This window comes from Meles meles, chromosome 18 (genome assembly GCF_922984935.1).
Source record: "Meles meles chromosome 18, mMelMel3.1 paternal haplotype, whole genome shotgun sequence".
NCBI lineage: Eukaryota > Metazoa > Chordata > Mammalia > Carnivora > Mustelidae > Meles > Meles meles.
The window spans coordinates 5842349-5864468 of record NC_060083.1 but is presented as its reverse complement, the minus strand read 5'-3'; the positions used below and the strand labels follow the sequence as shown (position 1 = coordinate 5864468).

The 22120-nt window shown below is 40.7% G+C and overlaps 1 protein-coding gene across 3 annotated transcripts in view; it reads left to right on the top strand.

The window, feature by feature from the left end:
- The window catches only part of MAP2K4 (mitogen-activated protein kinase kinase 4), a 134867-nt gene that overhangs the window by 97295 nt on the left and 15452 nt on the right, over positions 1-22120 (top strand). For all 3 annotated transcript variants that reach the window (XM_045984744.1, XM_045984743.1, XM_045984741.1), the window contains 3 exons: positions 1833-1884; positions 5619-5746; positions 21306-21383. In XM_045984744.1, the coding sequence (XP_045840700.1) occupies positions 1833-1884; positions 5619-5746; positions 21306-21383 (258 nt within the window). The remainder of the gene's footprint in view (positions 1-1832; positions 1885-5618; positions 5747-21305; positions 21384-22120) is intronic.

The window sequence follows — 22120 nt, the reverse complement described above, 5'->3', positions numbered from 1 at the left end:
GAAAAGAGGTAGTCTTTCACCCTGGTGTCTGTGGTTTTCAGAGTGAATTCCTGATCATTTTCTTTCCTGCTCTGAATCTTTTAGTTGACAGAGGTAGTTCACAAAATTCTTTTCAATGGAGTAAAGTTAGATTCTTAGAAAGCCCTAAGAATCTGAGCTAATGACGTAACGTATTAGTGGGTGTGTAAACTGAGCTTTGTAGGAAGTTGTAAGGTGGAAATTCTGATGTATTTAATTTTCTACCTCTTCCTTTCCTCCACCTCCAGTAGAGTTTGCCTGCTGATTGCCAGCGAGCGGATCCTTTTTGATCATTAAGAGTTAATGTAAAAATACAGAGATAATTTCTGAACTGTATGTTAGTTGTGAAAGGGGCGTGTGTGTGTGTAATAGGAATTTCAAAAATTAGATTAAAGTCATAATAATCTTAAGGTTCATGTTAGTATTTTAATTTATTTAGCTAAATTGGTATGTAAATTTGAATATTTTATGAGCTAAAATGTTATATACTCTTTCTTATGATTTTATAGAAAGAAGCTGAGTTATTTTAGAAACTTGTTTATTCTTGGGAAGATGCATGACATTTTATATTGATCAATTTCATCATCTCTCTCCCCAGTATACCAGACCCAGTATTATCTTGGAACTTTTACTGTTCATAATAACTGTAATGCCACACTAGTAGAATCATGACAGTAGCTAATGGTTTTTGAGTGTTTAGTTGCATCCGGCTAAGGTATTATGACATTTTATACTCCCAGTGACTCTCTGTGGTGAATAGTGTAACCCCCCTTTTTAAAGATGACAGATCTGGAGCTTGGAGAGGTTAAGTCATTAATTTGCTTGGAATGTCATACAGTTGCAGGCTGTAAATGAGTTAAGCCCAGGCAGCCCGATACCAGAATCCTGCTCCTAACCACTGTGATGACAGGGTGATCATAAAGTTGGAAAACATAGACAAAATTATTTTATTGTCTATTTCAGTATGTGTGATGTAGATACATGAATAAATCATTGGCTATATATCTGCCTATGTTTCTAGACTTGGTGATCATCCTCTCTGTTAAGCACAACATTTAAAATTACTTTGTGTTAATTCTGTTTTTGCTAATTAGTAACCCAATGAACACAACAGGCCTAGCTACTTGAAACATGGCAAGTTCCACATTCCTGACAACCCAGTAGCTTGCTTGATGGGGCAGAGTCTTGACCATTTGATAGCAAATGGTTGGCATGTTCTTTAGTTCTCTTTTAATTTGAGAGTGTGGGAAATTTTAATTTAAGCCTCTGTTCCCTGTATTCCTGGAGAAATGCCCAATTTTCTGATCATGGGCAGTGATCAAACGATACTGTAAGTTCTGCGTAAGTTGCCGTAGTGGTTGAGCAGACATGCGTTGACTTTGCAAAATTACTTTGAAGGCTCAACACCAGGTGAAGGTGGATGAATAATTATGAGAAACCGAGGAAATTTAGAAAGACTTATTTAAACTAGAGTTGATAATGGAGCCAGACTGTGGACTCCATCGTACTGAATATTTCCATTCCTGAAAAGTTTGAAGATGCAAGCAATGTACAACTTTGTAGTGACTTACTAAAAAATTTTAAGTTACTGGGTTCTGTTTAGCTGTCAGGGAACAGCATGTAAGAGCAACTAAGTTTTCAGATCCAAAATAATGATTTAGGATCTTCAGTTAACATAAAAAGCAGACAGAATATTGAAATAATTAAGCTTAAAAGAATGTAAAAGTTACGAGGGCTGTTATCTATGATAAACGTTGTGCTATATGATTAAAAGGATATTAATTGCTTATCCTATCTTTGCTCTTTCTCCCCAGACTGTGAAAGCACTAAACCACTTAAAAGAAAACTTGAAAATCATTCACAGAGGTGGGTATGAACTCTTTTTTATGGATTGGAAATTAATATTTTTCCTTAAAAAAAAAGAAGTTAATATTCTTCTTAATAGAAAAACATTATTGAAAATTACAGTGTCTCTGTATAAGCTTTCCTGAAATACTTGTATTTTTAGCAAAACGTACTATATGTACCCTAACATTATTATTACTAATTTTTCCCTAAAACTTTGTTTATTAACTTAGGGTATTTTTTCCTTTGTGATTCTATAAATTTCAGCTTATTAGTATATTGAGCTTAGAGACTGACCTACATTTTGCTGCAAGGTTCTTCTTACTCTTAGTTGAAAACAATTACTCATTTACTTGATAGTGTTTCTCTGTATATACAAATGGGCCCGAAGGTGGTCCTGGGGACAGTCACAGGGCCTGGAGGATGGTATGTGGAGCGGTTTAAAGGACACTACAGTCCCTTTCAGGTGTTTCTTCTTTACTTTAGAGGATATTTTTGCAAAGAGAGATGCTTTAGTTGTAATTGTACATGGAATTCTTCCAAAATGTTTGTATTTGCGAAAACAGTGATCTTGGCCTTGTTGGACACAGGTCCAAATATTTCACGTAGATTTATCGGAAGCCAGTGGGAACCGTGAAATTAATTCAGCAAATAGGTTAAATAGTTACTCTCTTTATTACTATGCTAGACTCCGGGTAGTGCTGGTGGCTTTGAAGATGCACCTAAGTTCACTTTCCTCAAGAAACTTGTAACAGACAAGCCCAGGACAGTACATGGCATTGTGGGATTCTGCCTGACAATAAACAGGACCGAAAGTAAAAGGTCGTATTCAGAGACATGGAAAGCCTTACATTTTAGGAAACATTGTTTCTGGTGGTTAAGACCTCAGTAATTGGTGCATCTATTTAAGTAATTTTAGTTTGGGGTGGACTCAAGGCCACTGAAATTAGTTACCCTTGAACATGAGAATATTTCACTTAATTTTGCTTTGGCTTAATGCTTGTTAAACATAATTTTAGATAGATGGACTTCTTATTTTCTCTTTTGCCTGAGATCATATAGAGTTAGGTTCCTAAAGAAGATTATTTTGTTCTTTTTGTAGTTCACTGCATTCTTATTTTGGGATTTTCCTTCCTTTTTGATTGTGTTGTGCACTTAAGAGTAGTATCACCTCTAGTGCATTTAACAATGACCTCTGAGATGCTTGCCAATCACAGTGAAGCACCAAGACGGTGCCTGAGGTGTGGCTGAATGAAAGGGAAAAGCTTCAAAAATAACTTTGGTTTCCCTGTTAATAAATACAAGCAGCCCTTTTTATTTAATTTCTTTCATTTATTTGTCAGAGAGAGAGAGAGGGAGCATAAGCAGGGGGAGTAGCAGAGAGAGGGAGAAGCAGACTCGCCGCTGAGCAGAGAGCCCGACACAGGGCTTGATCCCAGGACCTTAAGATCATGACCGGAGCTGAAGGCAGGCACTTAACCGACTTAGCCACCCAGGCGCCTCAGTATAGCAGTCTTTTTTATTAATTAGGATCAGTCAGCTTTTTTGCTACAATTAAGAGTGCTTTTGATCATGAGTAACAAAAAATCCTAGTAACTGCCTTAAATGTCAGGGAGATTCACTGTCTGTCTTAATGAGTCCAAGGATAGGTGGCTCCAGGCACATTATTTCTAGGGCACAAGCTCCCTTCTTTTGGCTCTTTCCTTCTTAATACATTGGCTCCACCCTCTGGGTGGTAACAGCCAAAGCAAGTGCCCAGCTTTCCAGCGTCACATGTAGACGCGACAGCCTCCTGGAGAAGCTGTCCCTCATCCTGTGTGACTGTCTTAGAGGCTGGGACATCTTCCTCACATCGCTCTGTTTTCTCTTGTCACCAGAATTGCTTCATGTCCTTACTCTACACTGGTTATTGGCGGGGAGCGTCAGCTGACCCTGATAAGCTTGGACCAGTCAGGCCCCGCTTTGGGAAGGTGTGGTCACACTACGCGGAGCAGGAGGGAGACCTCCATAAGATCAAATGCAGATTCCGTTAGAAGGGAAGGGGTGGGTGGGTAGGATGGATGTTGGATAGGCAGTCGTAGTCAGCCTTGTTAGTGATGGCAGGAGACCTTTTCTGGATTTTTTATAGATCCCCCTCTGAGTTATAAACAGATGTTTGGTATCTTATGTTTATTTGTGTCCTTTTATTCATCGAGCCATGACAGTGACAATGAAATGGATAGAAGCATTGAGACAAGGGTGGAGAATTCATGAGCAAAGGGGCTGAATTGACCCAGCAAGGGATGAGTACACAGTGGCGGTGAATTCATGGTCAGTGAAGAAGGGGTAAAAACCTAGGGCCCAATTTGGCAAGACCATAAAACCTGGAGAACCAAATGGGAGGGATACAGCTTTCTCAAATTTGCAGGAAGGCAAGCACACACACTTCTGAAGGGGTGAAAATGGATCTCAAGGACGACTGGAGGAAAGGGTTGGTCAGGGGAAACTTGATGAAGTCGTCTAACGTCAGAAATAATCTCTCAAGGAGAAATAATTATTAAGTGGATGCATTTATTGAATATAACTAAAGTTCAGGTACTGTATTAGGTACTTTAATTTCCAGAATCCTATAAATTGGCAATTATTTTCATTTTGTAGTTGACAAAGTTCTGGTTGTGCTGAGTCAAAGTTGAATCTCTTGCCCCAGGTCACACTGTGAATTTTGGACCCAGATTTTGAACCTTTGCTTCTCTGATCCCAAAGCTGTGGCCTTTTCGATGTATTGGATTGGATACTTTCCTAAGTTAGCTAAAACTCGACTCTTTTTTTTTTTTAAAGCTTTTACTTATTTGAGAGAGAGAGTGGGTGAGAGAGAGAGAGCATGAACCAGGGAGAGGGGCAGAGGAAGAGGGAGAAGCAGACTCCCTGCTGAGCAAGGAGCCGGCTGTGGGGCTCGATCCCTGAACCCTGGGATCATGACCTGAGCTAAAGGCAGATGCTTAACTGACTAAGCCACCCAGGCGTCCCTGAGACTCAACTGTGACTTAACTGTGGGTGTATAATTTGTATAGTTTGCATTTAGGTGGATAGTCTTTGACATACTCTGAAGTAGCTTGGTGTATTTTTATAGATAGATTGAATTCATTCTTCAGATTTTGACCAGTAAGTAGTGAATTTGAAACAAGTAAATATGTCTTTTGATGAAAACAAAGAAAGCTTTATAGAATGCCTACATATATTGTGAAGCATGTTTTTAAAAGATTTTATTTATTTATTTGAGAGAGAGAGCACAAGCAGGGAGAATAGCAGAGGGAGAGGGAGAAGCAGGCTCCCCACTGAGCAGGGAGCCCAACATGGGGACGCTTAACCAACTGAGCCACCAGGCGCTTTCTTGTGAAGCATTTTTAATACTAAGTTTTTAAACTTCGGCATTCAGAGCAGTGTTTCCTCATTTTTCCTCATCTTTTCACATATCTGAATTTTCAGGACTTGGTCACTTGTCTAAGGTTTTTTGGTATTTGTGCTTACTATGGCTTCAGAATGTAGTTCATCTGATTGATCACTTTCTTTTTTTTTTTTTAAGAATTTATTTGACAGACAGAGATCACAAGTAGGCAGAGATGCAGGCAGAGAGAGAGGAGGAAGCAGGCTCCCCACCAAGCAGAGAGCCCAATGCAGGACTCGATCCCAGGACTCTGAGACCATGACCTGAGCCACCAGGCGCCCTGATTGATCACGTTTACATGAAATGATCTCTCTCTCTCTCTCTCTCGCAGATATCAAACCTTCCAATATTCTTCTGGACAGGAGTGGAAATATTAAGCTCTGTGACTTTGGCATCAGCGGACAGCTGGTGGACTCCATTGCCAAGACAAGAGATGCCGGGTGTAGGCCTTACATGGCAGTAAGTACAAAGGCCAGACCTTCCCGCTTGGTAGTCTTTGCCCAGAGAGCCTGTGCCCTTGGGGGCTCGCCTTCTGCCACTGGTCAAGCCGTTCACCGTACTAGAACATTTCCCTCTACCCTAAAAACCAGTGAGGTTCTAGCTTCTCCATCAAACTATGACATTATCCCAGTGAAGTCCTGTTTCATTGTCTCACTCTACTCCACTCGTCTGCTAGGTGGTTGAATAGTTCTCAGAAGGCCACTGTGCTTACTGCACCCCATGTGCTCTCGTGACTGTTGTAGATAACACTGTAGGATCATGGATAGTATGGATCATGTCTCCACATCATCCATTCACACGTGGAAAATGTGGCCTAGGCCACTCAGGGATGCTTCTCTTCCAGCTGGAGAAGAATGGGAGACTGGAATTTGCAGAGTTCCTGTTGAACTCAGTACAGCTTAGAGTCTGGGGCTGTGCTCTGAAGATTGTTGGCCCTTCCTTAGAGGCTGCACACTGACAGACCCAAAGGTGGAGGTCTTGGGCGTTTGCCGACCTTAGGGAGACAGACTTACAGCCTTCGCTGTGTGTCACGCTCCTCTTACCCTAGTGAGTGCACACGCTGTGCCTGCAGCTGGATTTTGATCTGTATTTGATTGGAAATTTAGTGTCTATATTTTAAGCATTTCCTTAGTGTCTGTATTTTAAGCATTTCCCCTAGCTGTCAGTGTCTTCCCTAATGTGTCCGTGGTTCCTTGGGGACCGGCATGCTGCTCTGACATGGTGACACGTGGGCTTTGCAGACTGTTGAGACACTCTCGTCAACAGCATTGGCTGCAGTGTTTATGGACTTTGTGTGTGCACGAAAAGAGGCTTCCATTTAAAGTTTGGGCTTTGTGGATGTTCACTGGTGAGGCAGATTATTGGGAAAATGTGGAAGGTCTTGCATTCATCCTGATAATTAGGGGATAAATGGTGCAACAGTTTCAAAAGCAAGAAATAAGACATATTAAACAGGGAGCATTTGGGAAGTCGTATATTTGACGCATTTAGTAATAATGCCCTGAGAAGTAGCTAGAAGCTGTTATCTACACTTGTAGGGCTTGGCACAGTACTGAAGTGTTTTTGCTATGTGACATTCACTAGGAATTATGTTTGATTTATGCAGGGTTTTTTTGTTTAAGATTTTATTTATTTACTTGAGGGGGACGCCTGGGTGGCTCAGTGGGTTAAAGCCTCTGCCTTCGGCTCAGGTCATGATATCAGGGTCCTGGGATCGAGCCCCACATTGGGCTCTCTGCTCCTTGGAGAGCCTGCTTTCCCATCTCTCTCTGCCTGCCTCTCTGCCTAGTTGTGATTTCTTTCTGTCAAATAAATAAAATCTTAAAAAAAATTTTTTTTTATTTAATTATGCAACAGAGAGAGATCACAATCAGGCAGAGAGAGAGGAGAGAGAGAAGCAGGCTTCCTGCTCAGCAGAGAGCCCGATGCAGGACTCGATCCCAGGACCCTGAGATCATGACCCGAGCGAAGCATTTTTAAATATTTTATTTATTTACTTGAGACATACAGAGAGAGAGAGAGAGAGCGCACAAGAGCACATGAGCAGGGGGAGGGGCAGAGGGAGAAGCAGTCTCCCCGCTGAGCAGGGAGCCTGATGCGGGGCTTGATCCCACCACCCTGAGATCATGACTCAGCCGAATGCGGACACTTAACTGAGTCACCCAGGTGCCACTGATTTATGCAGGTTCTAGGTTTGAATTCAGGTAACTTTTAAAAGAGCAGTAGGCTAAGTTTTTGTGTGGAAACAGGGTTCGCAGGCCCAGGAGGGGTAGGGCTTTTCTTTCCCTGCTAATCTTCTTTAGCCTTGGAGTCAGCAGGCTGAGGATAAACTCTGTGTCTCTGATCGTTACTGGGCTAAATGAAATGCTTCTGTCCACTCCAGTCTTTGAAGGCCTGCGGGTAGATGGGAGTGTGATCGGCGTTCTTGTTATTCCACGCCTTGTGACGTGACTCTTCTTTGATGCACCTTGACCGAAGGCCTCGGAAATGGATCTTTTTATTTTAGATTTATTATTTGTGTTTACTCTCTAGGAATTGTGACTTCTTTTTACATTATTTAATATAAAGATGTATAGAGTTGAAACACAGGTTTTTTCCATAAACCAGTTGTTAGCGTTCATATTTTGGGGCCTCCACACCTTCTCGTCTGGGTGTATGTGTATATGTACAGATGTGTGTGTGTTTGTGTCTGTGCGTGTGTGTTCTGGGCCGTTTGAAAGTAAGTTGCAGATAGGAATTTCATTCTAAATGTTTCCGCCTGTATCTCCCATAGAAAAGGGCAGTCTTCTGTGTAAGCACAGTACCATGGCTGCCGCACCTAAAACCGAAACCCAAGGTAATGAACATGAATTTCATGGCATCACCTGATACGATGTTCATACACAGATTTCTCAGGAATGTCCCACATTCTGGGTTTGTCTGATTATCGTTCTCTCATGAGGAGTTTCAGGCTATACGTTTTTCAGCATGGATGCTTTGTAGACAATAGGTAATTCATATTGTATCACATCGTAAAGCACATCTTGTAATGCTTGTAGACATGCTTTTTTTTTCCTTTTAAGCAGTTGAGACATTTGTAAAATAGAAATTCGTTTTCTCAGTTTTTTTCTTTGTTCTTCTCCTCCAAATGAGTAATTGATTTTTTTCATTTCCGAAGGATTCCTTCCCCCGCTAGCCTCGCATGCATCCTGAGCTCTGCTGTCCTCTGACATGAAGTCACACCAGCTTCCCTGTCTTTGACCAGCATTTCCTCTTGTGCCTCTTCTCCTTCTGTGATAGAAGCCCATCCGTATTAGTTTGTAGGAGACGTTGTCCGGATTGGTGGTAGGAGTGGGAACGCATTTCATAGCAGTCCTTTCTGAAATATGTCGATTTATTTACCTTGGACAGTTCTCAAACCCTCACATAATCTCCTTTTAAAATAGAGGCAGCCTATTAGGCAGTAAAATCTAACCAAGGTCTGTCATCAACATCAGGAAATTGTTGATATTTGTGTCCTCTTGTGGTCTTTGTTCAACAAATTGGGTAATACACATTCATTCATTCATTTGTATTCTTTTTCTGTCTCTTTGGTTTCAAAAAACTTGAATAATTTTCATTTTCTACTTGTGTATAAGATTGAAACAGTGGTGTTCACTTTTTTCCCTTTGGAAGACCGTTCATGTTTTTTGAAATGTCTGGTAAAGAAATTACTTACCAGTTCCTGTAAGACTGTAAGACATTTTTGTTGGGAGGCATCTGTGACAAATTCCGTCTCTTTGCTTGTTACGAGTTTATTCAGATTTTCTAATTCTTCTACATCACTTTTGGTAATTTGTGTGCTTTTAGGAATGTTTCCGTTCCATCTGGGTTATCTGACGTCGTCAGTTCAGTGTCTGTGCTCCCTCAAGAAATTTCCAGTTTCTGTTCGTGTCTCCAGTGGACGGGTCATACTTCCCAGTTTCTTTGTGTGCTTTGTATTTTTGTGTGTGTGAGAAACTGGGCATTTTGAATATTATAGTGTTGTGGTTCTGGAGGATGCCTGGGTGGCTTAGTGGGTTCAGCTTCCGACTCTTGGTTTCAGCTCAGGTCGTGATCTCAGGGTCGTGAGATGGAGCCCCGTGTCAGGCTCTGTGCCTGTGGGGCATCTCCTTGAGATGGTCTCCCCCTCTGCACACCCCCACTCCTGCTCATACACAGGTGCGCTCGCTCTTAAATAAATAAAATGTGATTTTGGAACTAAATTATTAATTCTGGAAATAAAATAAGATGATTCTTCCTCATGGAAGATGATTTTTCCTCATGGTGTGTTTTGTTCCTTTCTGTGAGATGTAGCTGTTTCTCTAGTATTTTTTTTCCCTACAGTCTTGTTTTTTAAAGTCTGTATTCTTACTCCTACGTGGTCTCTGATATCTGTTTTCTTAGCTTGTGTTCAGCTAGTGTTCTGACAGTTTTGTTTTTTGTTTTCTTAGGGTTTTTTCTTTTTTTTTTTTTAATACTAGGACCCAAAAAGAAAAAAAAAAATTCACAAAGAAAACAATGGGGAAAAGACCCCAACATTCCAGTCTTTGCAGATTGGCTCTGCGCTTGAGCACTCCTGCATAGCGCGACCATTTACAAGCCTGCTTTTTTTTTTTTTTAAGATTTTATTTATTTATTTGACAGCGAGAGAGAGATCACAAGTAGGCAGAGGGAGAGAGAGAGGGAAGCAGGCTCCCTGCTGAGCAGAGATCCCGATATGGGACTCGATCCTAGGACTCTGAGATCATGACCTGAGCCGAAGGCAGCGGCTTAACCCACTGAGCCACCCAGGCGCCCCTACAAGCCTCTACTTCGTACTTGCCCTCCGTCTGTAGATCAGCCAGAGGGTACAGCTGAAGTTCTTCTCAGGTTTTTCTGAGCGTGGGTCCTGCCTCAGGCATGCACATGGCTTTCTGAATTTCTCAGTATACACAGGTGATCTTGAATGGCTTAATTTTCCAAAGGAACTCTGCCTTCTACTGTTCCTGCCAGACTTCTGGCGCTCTAACATATCTCTGTCCTCATCTTTTGCACCAGCCATCCGCGGGTCCTTCGTTCGCCTTACAGAGTTTTTGAGGAATGTCCTCTGCTTTTCTGCCTCAGAAACTCTGTAAGGCAAATGAAGGACCCTATGACTGATCTACAGACTGACGTGGGTTGATATTTTCACTTCCTGGTGACTTTGAAATCCCATCACATTATGCCTGTTTTTAAAAATGTTTAATAACTCTAAGTTTGAAGAACTCTATTATTGATAGTTTTATAAATGTGTTTCTTTTTCTTTTTTTTTTTTTATAAACATATACTGTATTTTTATCCCCAGGGGTACAGGTCTGTGAATCACCAGGTTTACACACTTCACAGCACTCACCATAGCACATACCCTCCCCAATGTCCATTAACCCCACCACCCTCTCCCTACCCCCCACCCACCCCTGGGCAACTCTCAGTTTGTTTTGTGAGATTAAGAGTCACTTATGGGGGGCGCCTGGGTGGCTCAGTGGGTTAAAGCCTCTGCCTTCGGCTCAGGTCATGATCCCAGGGTCCTGGGATCGAGCCCCGCGTCGGGCTCTCTGCTCAGCGGGGAGCCTGCTTCCTCCCTCTCTCTGTCTGCCTCTCTGCCTACTTGTGATCTCTGTCTGTCAAATAAATGAATAAAATGTTTAAAAAAAATAAAAAAATAAAACTTTAAAAAAAAAGAGTCACTTATGGTTTGTCTTATAAATAAATGTGTTTCTTATTGGAAGATCATGTCCTTGTTCAGTACATAAAAGATAAAATGCAGACAGTAAAATAGAGAATTACCCATCACTTATTCATAAGGGGAAAAAATTGTTGTGAGCCTATGTCCCACTACATTTTTATGTAAATGTAATCTTATTACACATATGCTTTTTATCTGTTCTGTAGGCATTTGCAGGCATGTTTCCAGGCCAGGGCATCTTCATATATAATGAATTTGGCCACTAAAAATTAAATCACTTTCTATTTTTGCCTGCTTGCAGTTTTTTTTGTTTTGTTTTGTTTTGTTAGTATTTTGTTATTCTTAATATTGCTGCAAAATTTTTAAGTTGTGTCTTCCCACAACTCTTTTCTATCTTCCCTTGGCTATAAAGGGTTCACGCCTCTCGAGATCTATGGGGAAACGATGTACGACTGAGAGAGTGTATTTTTAAATGTCATTCTGGTTAGAGTATTACAGTTTTATCTTTGTTGAGTTGATAGGCCGGAATGGGATTTAGGAAAAATTTCCTGGGAGTTTTGTTATGTATTTTATTTAAGATTTTATTTATGACAGAGAGAGAGATAGCGAGAGAGGGAACACAAGCAGGGGGAGTTGGGGAGGGAGAAGCAGGCTTCCCGCTGAGCAGGGAGCCCAACGCAGGGCTCCATCCCAGGACAGCAGATCATGACCTGAGCCAAAGGCAGACACTTAACAATGACTGAGCCACCCAGGTGCCCCTTTGTTATGTATTTTAAAATCATTGAGAAAGGTAGATACTTTTGCATATTTTTCTTATATTTGGCCACAAAGGTATTAACCTTTGCCCATTTTTCTATGAGGATGCCAGTCTTTCGTATTGATGTAAAATATAATGAGAATCTTAATCCGTTTCTTACTGGGTTGCATGTATTTTCCCAGAAGTTGTCCTTTGTCTTGAAATTTTACGTATTTGTGGTTGAATTGAAGAAATGGAAAAATTCCATATGGCGAGTTTATCAGTGTTACCTTTATGCTTTCTGGCCATTAGCATGTCTTGAAAGATCTTTCTTATGCCAAGATTAGATGTGGTTGCAAGGTTACATCGGAATATCTAAGTTTAGGCTTTTGTTTTTTACATTTTAGGTTTTTAATCCTGCTGTGATCAGCGTTGGTGTGTTATTAAGGCAAAGAGTCTAACTTTTCTCCTCTAAGTTGGTTAAACAGTTAAGAATATTTTTAAACTTGAATTTTTATATTAAGTTTTTTGAGAGATTTTATTTATTTATTTGAGAGGGAGAGGGAGAGAGAATGTGAGCTGAAGGGAGACGGAGAGAAAATCTCAAGCAGACTCCCCACTGAGCACAGAGCCCAACACGGGGCTTGAATGCATGACCCGGAGATCATGACCTGAGCCGAAACCAAGAGTCGGATGCTTAACTGACTGAGCCACCCAGGTGCCCCTATTTTTTTTTTAATTCAAGAATAATTAACATACAGTGGTGTGAGTCTCAGGTGTATAATATAAGGACTCAGCAGTTCTATCCATTACTCAGTGCTCATGGTGACAAGTGCCCTGTTAATCCCCTTCACCTATGAAATAAACATTTTATTTTAATTATCTGTTTATACGAACTCCATTGTTTAGAATCAGTACTCTTGGTACTAAATGTTTGGATTTGGGACTGTTTCTGGACTGCGTTGTATCATCTTTCTGCATGTTTCATATGAACAGTGTATCATATTAAAAAGAATTCAGCAGGAATCTAAGTGTCATCTCTTTAGACAGATAAATCCCCTTGGTTATTGCATTTTTATGTTCTTGAGTCTTCCCAATGAAGAATATGTTGTTTCTCTCCATTCGCTCTGGTTATCTTAATGTTTCTTGTTTATTTTTCCTTCTTACAGGCTGTACACATTTCTTACTAAATTCTTGCAAATCTTGTTGTCCTTTCTGAGTACTTGTTCATACCCGCTGTGTGTGTTTTTTCTCCTTTTGTTTTTGTTTTTGTGTTCAAGCCCAACATAGGGCTTGAACTCATGACCCTGAGATCAAGACCTGAGCTGAAATCAAGATTCTGATACTCAACCAACTGAGCCACCCAGGCACCGCCCCCCTTTGTTTAATCCATCCTAGTGTGTCCTTTTACCCCCATTACTGCATTTTAACTGCTCTCATCAGAGTGAATACCATCTTTTATGTTGCTGAAGACCGTGGTGAGTTTTAAGTCATGATCTTCCTTAGTTTTCCTGTAATGTTTAAAATACTATATTCTTTTTTTTTTTTTTAAGATTTTATTTATTTTTTTGACAAAGGGAGACACAGCAATAGAGGGAACGCAAGCAGGGGGAGTGGGAGAGGGAGAAGCAGGCTTTCCCACAAAACGGAGCCTGATGCGAGGCTGGATCCCAGGACCCTGGGATCGTGCCCTGAGCTGAAGGCAGATGCTTAAGAACTGAGCCACCCAGGTGCCCTTTGCCCCTAAAATACTGCAATCTTGAAGGACGTTGGTCATTGGCTTCGCGACATGATGCACTCTTGGGTACCTGTCTGGCTGTCCTCTGTCTCCCGGTTCTCTAGGGCCTTCTCATCCTCCTGATCTCTTTACACTGGTGTGCCCCAGGGTTGAGTATTCAGTCTCTTTTTCCCTCTTAACTACATAGATTTTTTTAGTGAGTTCATCCAGTCCTAAGTATTAATACTTCTGTCTCTCTTGTTCAGCAAAGTGCAGCATCTGTCATATAGTGGGTGCTCAGGAATGATGAATGCTGATAATTTCTTTCCTGCCCACACCTCACCTGTCAGTTCTAAAACCATGTCTCTGGTTTCCTACTTTATGACCTTTCTTCGGTCCCATAGAAGTCAGAGATAGAAGAAGTCCATTACCGAGCTCTCGACCTCATCATATCAGCTTTCTGCTTCCTACAAGAGCTGGGGACTGCCTCCCTCCCTGCTCCCCACCTCCCGCCCCAGTTTGTCTTCTATATTTTAGTAAATACGAACTTCTCTTTCTAGTTGTTCAGACTTGGAAGTTTCATTTCCTTCTACTTTCCATATTCTGCATCCTGTCCATAAGCAAAGGCTTATCTGCTTTACTTTGAAGGCACGGAACCCATTGTCTTTTTAAAAACCACCGAGGTTCCTTGGCCTGGCCACTGGCATTTCTCATCTGCCTGATGGCTGTCATCCCCAGAATGGTGTCCCTGCTTGACCTTGCTCTACTGCATAGTGTGTGCGCAACGCAACAGCCGGTTGTCCTTTCCAGGCATTGTCAGATGATGCCCCCTCACCTCTGCATCCTCACAGTGGGTCTACAGGCTCTGCATGATCTGGCCCTCAGTTTTCTCTGAGTCACCCTCATGTTACCTCTGGCCTCGTTTGCCCAGCTCGCTGACCTCTCCGTTCCACATATATATGGGAGGGAATTCCTCTTTCGGGGTCTCTTCCATTCTTCTTTGAACTCTCTCCCCTGTGAATATTTTTAGTGTGCCCGTTTTTCACTTCCGTTAGGTCTCAGAGCACATGCATCACTAATCCTTCCTGGACCACCACATGTGACGTGGTGCCCTCCCTTTCTCTCTTAACCTCCTTGACCCTGTTCGGCTTTGTAACCCTCATCACTACCCGACTGTTGGTTTCAGTATCTCTCCCAAACAGATTGTGAGCCCTTGGAGACGCAAGTCTTTGTTCCCCATCGTGTTCTTGGGTGCTAAAACAGTTGTTGTTGCTATTTTGAATGTAACATGATGTGTTTTCCTAATAATTGCTGATATATAGAGGAAAGCGAGTTAGATTGATATGTAATTTTATAACCAGCCAAATTACTCATCTGCCTCATTTTTTAATAGGTTTCAGATGGTACTCCAGGTACCATTCTGCACATAATTTTTGCTTTGGCCCTCTTCATATTTATTGATCTTTCCCATACATGTGTATGTATTTACTTTTCCCATATTTACTTCTGTTGCTTTGCCTAGAACATCTAGATGTTGATTGACAATATTAAAAGGAGTCTCATTTTTTTGGACTTTTCTGATTTAAGTCTCTGTGCATTTCTCTGTGTGTGTGTGAGATTGAGAGAGAGAGAGAGAAGATGAGAATGAATCAGGAACAGCTGTTAAAATTTTATTAAGTGCCTTTTTTGGTGACAGTCAGTCCATGAAGCGATGTTGCTCCCTGCGTATCTACTGATAGGATGAACATAGTAACCTCTATTTCCTGTGGTTGAACCATTCCGGCATTGGAGAAATAATCCCTACCTGGCTCACAGTTTATATGTTTAATGTATTTTTACATTTGGTATGTTAATATGATAATTTCTGCATGAAAATATTTAAATGAGACTAGTTATAGTTCATGTTGTAAGGGTTTTATATGGGCTATGCCAGCTTTAAGAATCAAATTGGGAAAATTTCCATCTTTATTTTATTTATAGTAAAAAGTTAGTGATTAGCTCATGAGTGAAACATCTTTGACCTCCTCGAGCTCACAAAAGTTTCCTGAGACTTCGGAACATCAGTGGTGGCATAGTTTTCTGTTCCTTGAGATTGAAATCCATCTTAGTCAGGGGTCTTTAAGGAAAGAGAGAATTCTTCAAAACCTGGGAAGTTTTACTATTTCCTCAGCATCAGCACGTATGTGGGTGTGTACACATGTGTCTATGCATACACATACATATTTTTGTTTTCTTAGTTTTAAATGTTAGCTGTTAAGAGCTATTTTCTGGAATGTTTTTTAATATCCAAATGTGTGGTAGTTCAAACATTTGTCTAGTTTCTTTAATACACCTCCCTTTAAAAGGTGGAGACCAAGTGCAGCCTGATGCGTGGACTGAACTCAGCAAGTCACTTCTATTGAAGAACATATGGCCGGAAGGACATTGTGTCCCTTCTGAGAGTAGGTCATAAAAAAGCATTGTAGCTTCTTTCGTCTTTCTTGGATTGCTCACTTTGGGGAGAGCCAACTACCATGTTGTTTAGACACTTAAAGCAGCTTTATGAGAGACTCATGTGGTGATGAACTAAAGCTTCCTGCCAGGAACTGTGTGTATGAGCCTGGTGACAAATCCCCCAGAACCCCAGTAAAGTCATCAGCCCTGCCCAACATCCTGACTGTGGTCATGAGACGCCCTGAGTCAGAACCACCCATCAAAAGTAGCCCCGGAATCCCGACTCACCGAAACTGTGACATAAGAGGTATTTGTTGTTTTAAAGCTGCTCCGTTTTAGGATAATTTGTTACACATCACAGCTAACCATTGCAACGTGTTCATTGATTCTTTTTAATCTTTTGGCGTATTCTTTCCTTTCAAAGCTTTTTAGCCTGTACATTTCTGCCTATTGGGACATACTGAGATTCTTTTTAGCATGATCAGTGATCAGCTAAAAATGAAATATTGGAAAAGGCCTGTTCTGTATTAACTACATTTATTCAGCACCTCTTTTTTGCCTCTTTAATCCAAGAAAATGAAGGATTTGTTCAAAATCTGTTAACATTATGATTGTCAGTTTCTCATTTCATGGTTTTTATTTTATATATTTCAATACAAAGTAACTTGAGTTGTGTATTTTATACATATTTTTGATATAAAATTGTTTTTTTTTGTTGTTGTTGCTGTTTTTGTTAATGTTACATATCCTATTCTTTGAGTTGATGTTTTTAAACTTTATACTTTTAAAAGGCTTTTTGTTTTTCAAACTTATACTTTGGATTTAGCTTTGGGATGTGAAATCTTTAATTCATGAATATCTACTTCTCTCAAAGGATAATTTTCACAATGTTAAAAATATTGTACATACAAGTAAAGAAAGAACCTATCACAAATACATTTAACTCATTCATAAGAACTGGACAGGCAGGAAGGTGAGACTAGCTCAAGAACATTTGTGTAATTCAGTATTTATGGTCCCTGAGGAAAGAACACTGGGATGGGATGGCTCATTCAGAAACAGTACTGCTCATCATCTCCCCGTCTGTAAAGAAGTAAACTTGTGGGGTTACTGAACAGAAATCATTTACATCCCTCATGGGCAAAAATATTCCAGTAATCATGTAACTTAACTGTCTGTCCCTAATGAATAATAAATGTCAAGTGAAATGAAAGGAAATGTAAATAATCTTGGGGCAGGTTTGCTGGTGCTCTTGTACAATTGAAAGGAAGTGAAACCCTTGTTTGACTGACTTACAGGAGTTGGGTCAGTTTTCTTACCACACATGTGCTAGAAATTCCAGCCCTTTGACATAGCATATAGCAGTTTCAGAAGGACACGACCACCAGAACCACAAATGGTAGGCCCCCGTTTTAAGTATACACTTCGGATTTTGACAGATGTAGTTACTCGTGTAATCACCTCATCAATCAAGAGATGAAGATGTATGTCACCAAAAAAAGATCATTGGTGCTGTTTTCTGTCAGTGTCAGTTGGATTTGCTTTTCCTGGAGTTTCATCTAAATGTCGTCTTACACCATGTACTGGTTTGTATCTTGCCTTCTTTCTCTCAGCATAATGTTTTGAAGAGATAGTCCTGCATTTGATGTGTGTTAGTTCATTCTTTTGATTGCTGAGAAGTTCTACATTCTACTGATAGACCACAGTTTATTCATCCATTGACCTGTGGGCATCGTGGCATTACTGAGTTTTTCAGTACCTGGTGTTTCTCCATTTATCGAGGTCGTTTTGCTGTCAGTAGTGTTTTGTAGTTTTCAGTGTAGGATCTCTTGAACTCTTAAATTTATTCCTAAGGAATTCATGTTTCTTGATGCCACTATTGTAAATGGAATTTAAAAATGTATTTTCTGGGGGTACCTGGGTGGCTCAGTGGGTTAAAGCCTCTGCCTTCGGCTCAGATAATGATCCCGGGGTCCTGGGAGCTAGCCCCGCATTGGGCTCTCTGCTCAGCAGGGAGCCTGCTTCCCCCTCTCTCTCTGCCTGCCTCTCTGCCTCCTTGTGATCTCTGTCTGTCAAATAAATAAATAAAATCTATAAAAAAATGTATTTTCCAGTCTTTTTCTTTTTAAAGATTTTATTTTTAAAAATTTTTAAAGATTTATAGTTTGTTTTCTTTTTTTTTTAAACAGAGAGAGATCACAAGTAGGCAGAGAGGTAGACAGAGAGAGGAGGAAGCAGGCTCCCTACCAAGCAGAAAGCCCAACTCAGGGCTCCATCCCAGGACTCCAAGACTATGACCCGAGCCGAAGGCAGTGACTCAACCCACTGAGCCACCCAGGTGCCTCGTATTTTTGTTTTTTTTAAAAAAAGAGTTTACTTATTTGAGAAAAAGAACAAGTGGGAGAAGGAGCAGAGGGAAAAGGACAAGCAGACTCCACACTGAGGACAGAGCCCGACACAAGGCTCGATGCCAGGACCCCAAGATCATGACCTGATCTGAAATCAAGAATCAGATGCTTACCTGACTGAACCACCCAGGGGCTCCTTCCAGTGTTTTTTTCTTGTTGTAGGTAAAGACAGACGATTTGCATATTTTGTCATTGTGCCCTGGGTCCTTGCTAGTTTCACTTTAGTTTTAGTAGGGATTTTCTATGTAAACAGTTGCAGAAGTTCAGGCATCTGTGATCAAAATAGAATTTTGGTTTTTTTTTTTGTTGTTGTTGTTGTTTTTTCTTCATCTTTTTGTATTGGCTAGGGCCTCCAATACAATGCTGAATAAAAGTTGTACCTCGGGGCGCATGGGTGGCTCAGTTGGTGAAGCATCTGCCTTCTGCTCAGGTCATGATCTCAGGGTCCTGGGATCGAGTCCCGCATCAAGCTCCCTGCTCAGTTGGGGGGTGGTCAGATTCTCCTTTTCCCTCTGCCTGGAGCTCCCCCTGCTTGTGATTTCTCTCTCTCTCTGTCAAATAAATAAATAAATAAAAAAGTAAGGAAGTTGTACCTTATTCCATATTTAATAAGGAAGGGAGTGTTCTGGATTTCACAGGTAAGTATGATGTTAGCTATAAGTGATTTTTGGAAACGCTTTGTGAAATGAAGTTTCCTTCTTTTCTCTTAGTGTTCTAAGAACTGAATTTTGAATTTTGTCAGATGCCTACATTTAATAGATGAAGACATGATATTTCTTCATTTTTCTGAAAATATGGTGCATCAGATTGCTTTTGAAGTTTTAAGTCAGTATTGTATTCCTGAGATAAACACAACTTGGTCCCGATTATTACCTCTTCATATGTTGTCAATTAGATTTTCTCATTATTTTTGTTAACAGTTTTTGTGTCTGTGTTTATGAGGGTTATGAATTGTGTTGTGATGTCTTTATTAGGTTTCCGTAAGTGATTATATTGGCCTCATAAAACGTTTTCGAAAGACATTTGTGTAAGACTGCTGTTATTACTCCCTTGCGTGGTTGAAAGAGTTTACCAGAACCCATCTGGATTTCAACTTTTCTTCATGGGAAGGTTTTTATTAACAAATTCATTGCAAAAGTAGGGAGTTTTTTTGTTTTGTTTTTTAAAGATTTTATTTATTTATTTGACAGACAGAGAACACAAGTAGGCAGAGAGGCAGGCAGAGAGAGAGAGAGAGGGGAAAACAGGGGCTCGATCCCAGGACTCTGGGGCCATGACTTGAGCCAAAGGCAGAGGCTTTAACCCACTGAGCCACCCAGGTGCCCCCAAAAGTAGTTTTAAGTCTGTTCAGATTTCTGTATTCTTTTTGATAGGTTTCATTTTAAAAATAATATGTCCATTTCCTCAGTTTCTGGAAGAGCAGTTGTAATATCCCCTCTTTTGTTCTGATTTTAGTCATTTGATTGTCTTTCCTTTCCTTTTTTTTTTTTTTTTTAAAGATCATTTATTTATTTATTTATTTGAGAGACAGAAATCACAAGTAGGCAGAGAGGCAGGCAGAGAGAGAGGAGGAAGCAGGCTCCCTGCTGAGCAGAGAGCCTGATACGGGGCTCCATCACAGAGGGCTTGATCCCAGGACCGTGGGATCATGACCTGAGCCGAAGGCAGAGGCTTAACCCACTGAGCCACCCAGGCGCCCCTGTCTTGTCTTCTAATATTTGCATTCAGCGCTATGAATTTCCCCCTGAATACACTTTTGCTGCATTTCCCAATGTCTGATAAGTTCTATTTCATTTTCATTTAGTGCAAAGTTTATTTTTGTTGCTGTTTTTTACCTGAGGCTTTCTCTGTGATTTGTGTATTGCTTAATCTCCAGATACTTGGGGATTTCCCAGGTAATTCTCTTAATGATTTCTAATTTAGTGACTTTATGACATACTTTGCATGATTTCTTTTTTTAAAAATAAGGTGTGTTTTATGTCCCAGAACATGGTCCATATCAGTGGATGTTCATGAGAGCCTGAGAAAAATGTGTAACCTGCTGTTGTTGGACAGAGTATTTTCCTCTCTTGGTTGACTATCTGGGATTTCTGGGTACCTTATATCTTATCTTGAATACACATTTTTACAGCTAAAAACTAAGTAGCTTCCAGTGAGTATTTATTTATGCAGCCACAATACTCATGTTCAAAACAAAAATGTGTACAATAGGTCTCCAAACAAGTTGTCGCTGACAGGCAGGATTTATAACACGGTCTACTCTTGCACTTCTGCACATCGCTTTCAATAGCAGTGACTCTCAGCCTTCGCCAAGGACCATTGCCAGCTCGGTCCTCCTGGGTCTCTACCTCCTTCTCCCTCCCTGATGCACCGTGTAAAGAATGGTCCCTTATCTCAAGGAAATGTAAAGAATGCTCCCTTCATGGAAACGACTAAGGATGATTTTTGCTGTTTGGATGATAGGATAATATATTTTGACAGTGCCTTAATTTGGTTAAAAATGACTCATAGATGTCTTTAAAGATATGCATAGTGATGCCTTTAGCTTTATGATGAAGAATGGGTGGAGTAATTGTAATGAAATTAGCTCATTTGCTCTTATTGTGGTGTGGCCTTATTCAGTGAAACAGAGAATACTTAGTCTTCTTTTTTTTGGTTTTTCCTGTTTTTGTTTGTTTTTACTAATCTGACCCTGTAATTCTTTATATTTTTTTTTCACTTTTCCACTTTTCTTCCTTTTTTCTTTGTTCTCAGCTTCCGGTTTGTAAATGCTGGTGAGTCCTTGGGGGTAAAAATTAGAAGAGTTGCTTTGTGTTCCCTTTATGGAGGTGGTAATGGGTTGTGTGTTATTGTTGTTGGTTTTCAGTATGATGATGGCTTCCTGTTACTCCCAGTCTGACCCTACACGTGGATTCTTCTAGGAGTGTGCTGGCATTTCAGCTCCCTACCCAGCTGTTGCTTCCATCATGCTCCTTGAGAGTATGCATAATTAATGACCATGACTTCTCTTTCTGTTCCAGCCTGAAAGAATAGACCCAAGCGCGTCACGACAAGGATATGACGTCCGCTCTGATGTCTGGAGTTTGGGGATCACATTGGTACGTTCATCATGGTACTGTAGCAGGAAATTCAGAATGGAAAGAAAATTTTATCAGCCTTCCATCCCTCCTGAAAACTGCTTTTTTTTTTTCCTCCTCTAGTCTTTGACTTTATTTACCTATTTTTTGGTTATAATTGCAGGGATTCTGTCTTCTGGTTGTTGGAAAAAAGTCTGTGTTTTACTTGGAAAATCAAACCAGAGTTGACAGTTTCCCTCAAGGTTTTTTTGTGGTGCCTCTGGGCCCTCTGTTGTGCCTCTGGATCTCTTGGCAGAGGCACCAGGAGTCACACCTGCATCAGGAAGAGGGACAGGGAGGGTGGCTCCTCCCACCTCGGGCAAGAGCAGGGTGTTCAGTAATAACTCCGTATAGGGTGTTAGGCAGACATGTTTACGTGTACAAATATTGTTTCTACATGGAATCTTCTGTTCACTGAATAGAAAAGTCACAAACGGTGAGCTGAAAGTAATTCATTTCTGGAGGAATACCAACTACTTAGGTGAGAACTCTAATAAAAGTTCTACCTTAAAACAGCGCTGAGAAAGAAGAGTGAGAAAGCTACTTAATTTGCAACTAAGTGCAATGAAATAAGCTTTTTTTTCTTAAAAGATTTTATTTATTTGACGGAGAGAGGCCACAAGTAGGTAGAGAGAGAGGGAGAAGCAGGCTCCCTGCTGAGCAGAGAGCCTGATGTGGGGCTCAGTCCCAGGACGCTGAGATCATGACCTGAGTCGAAG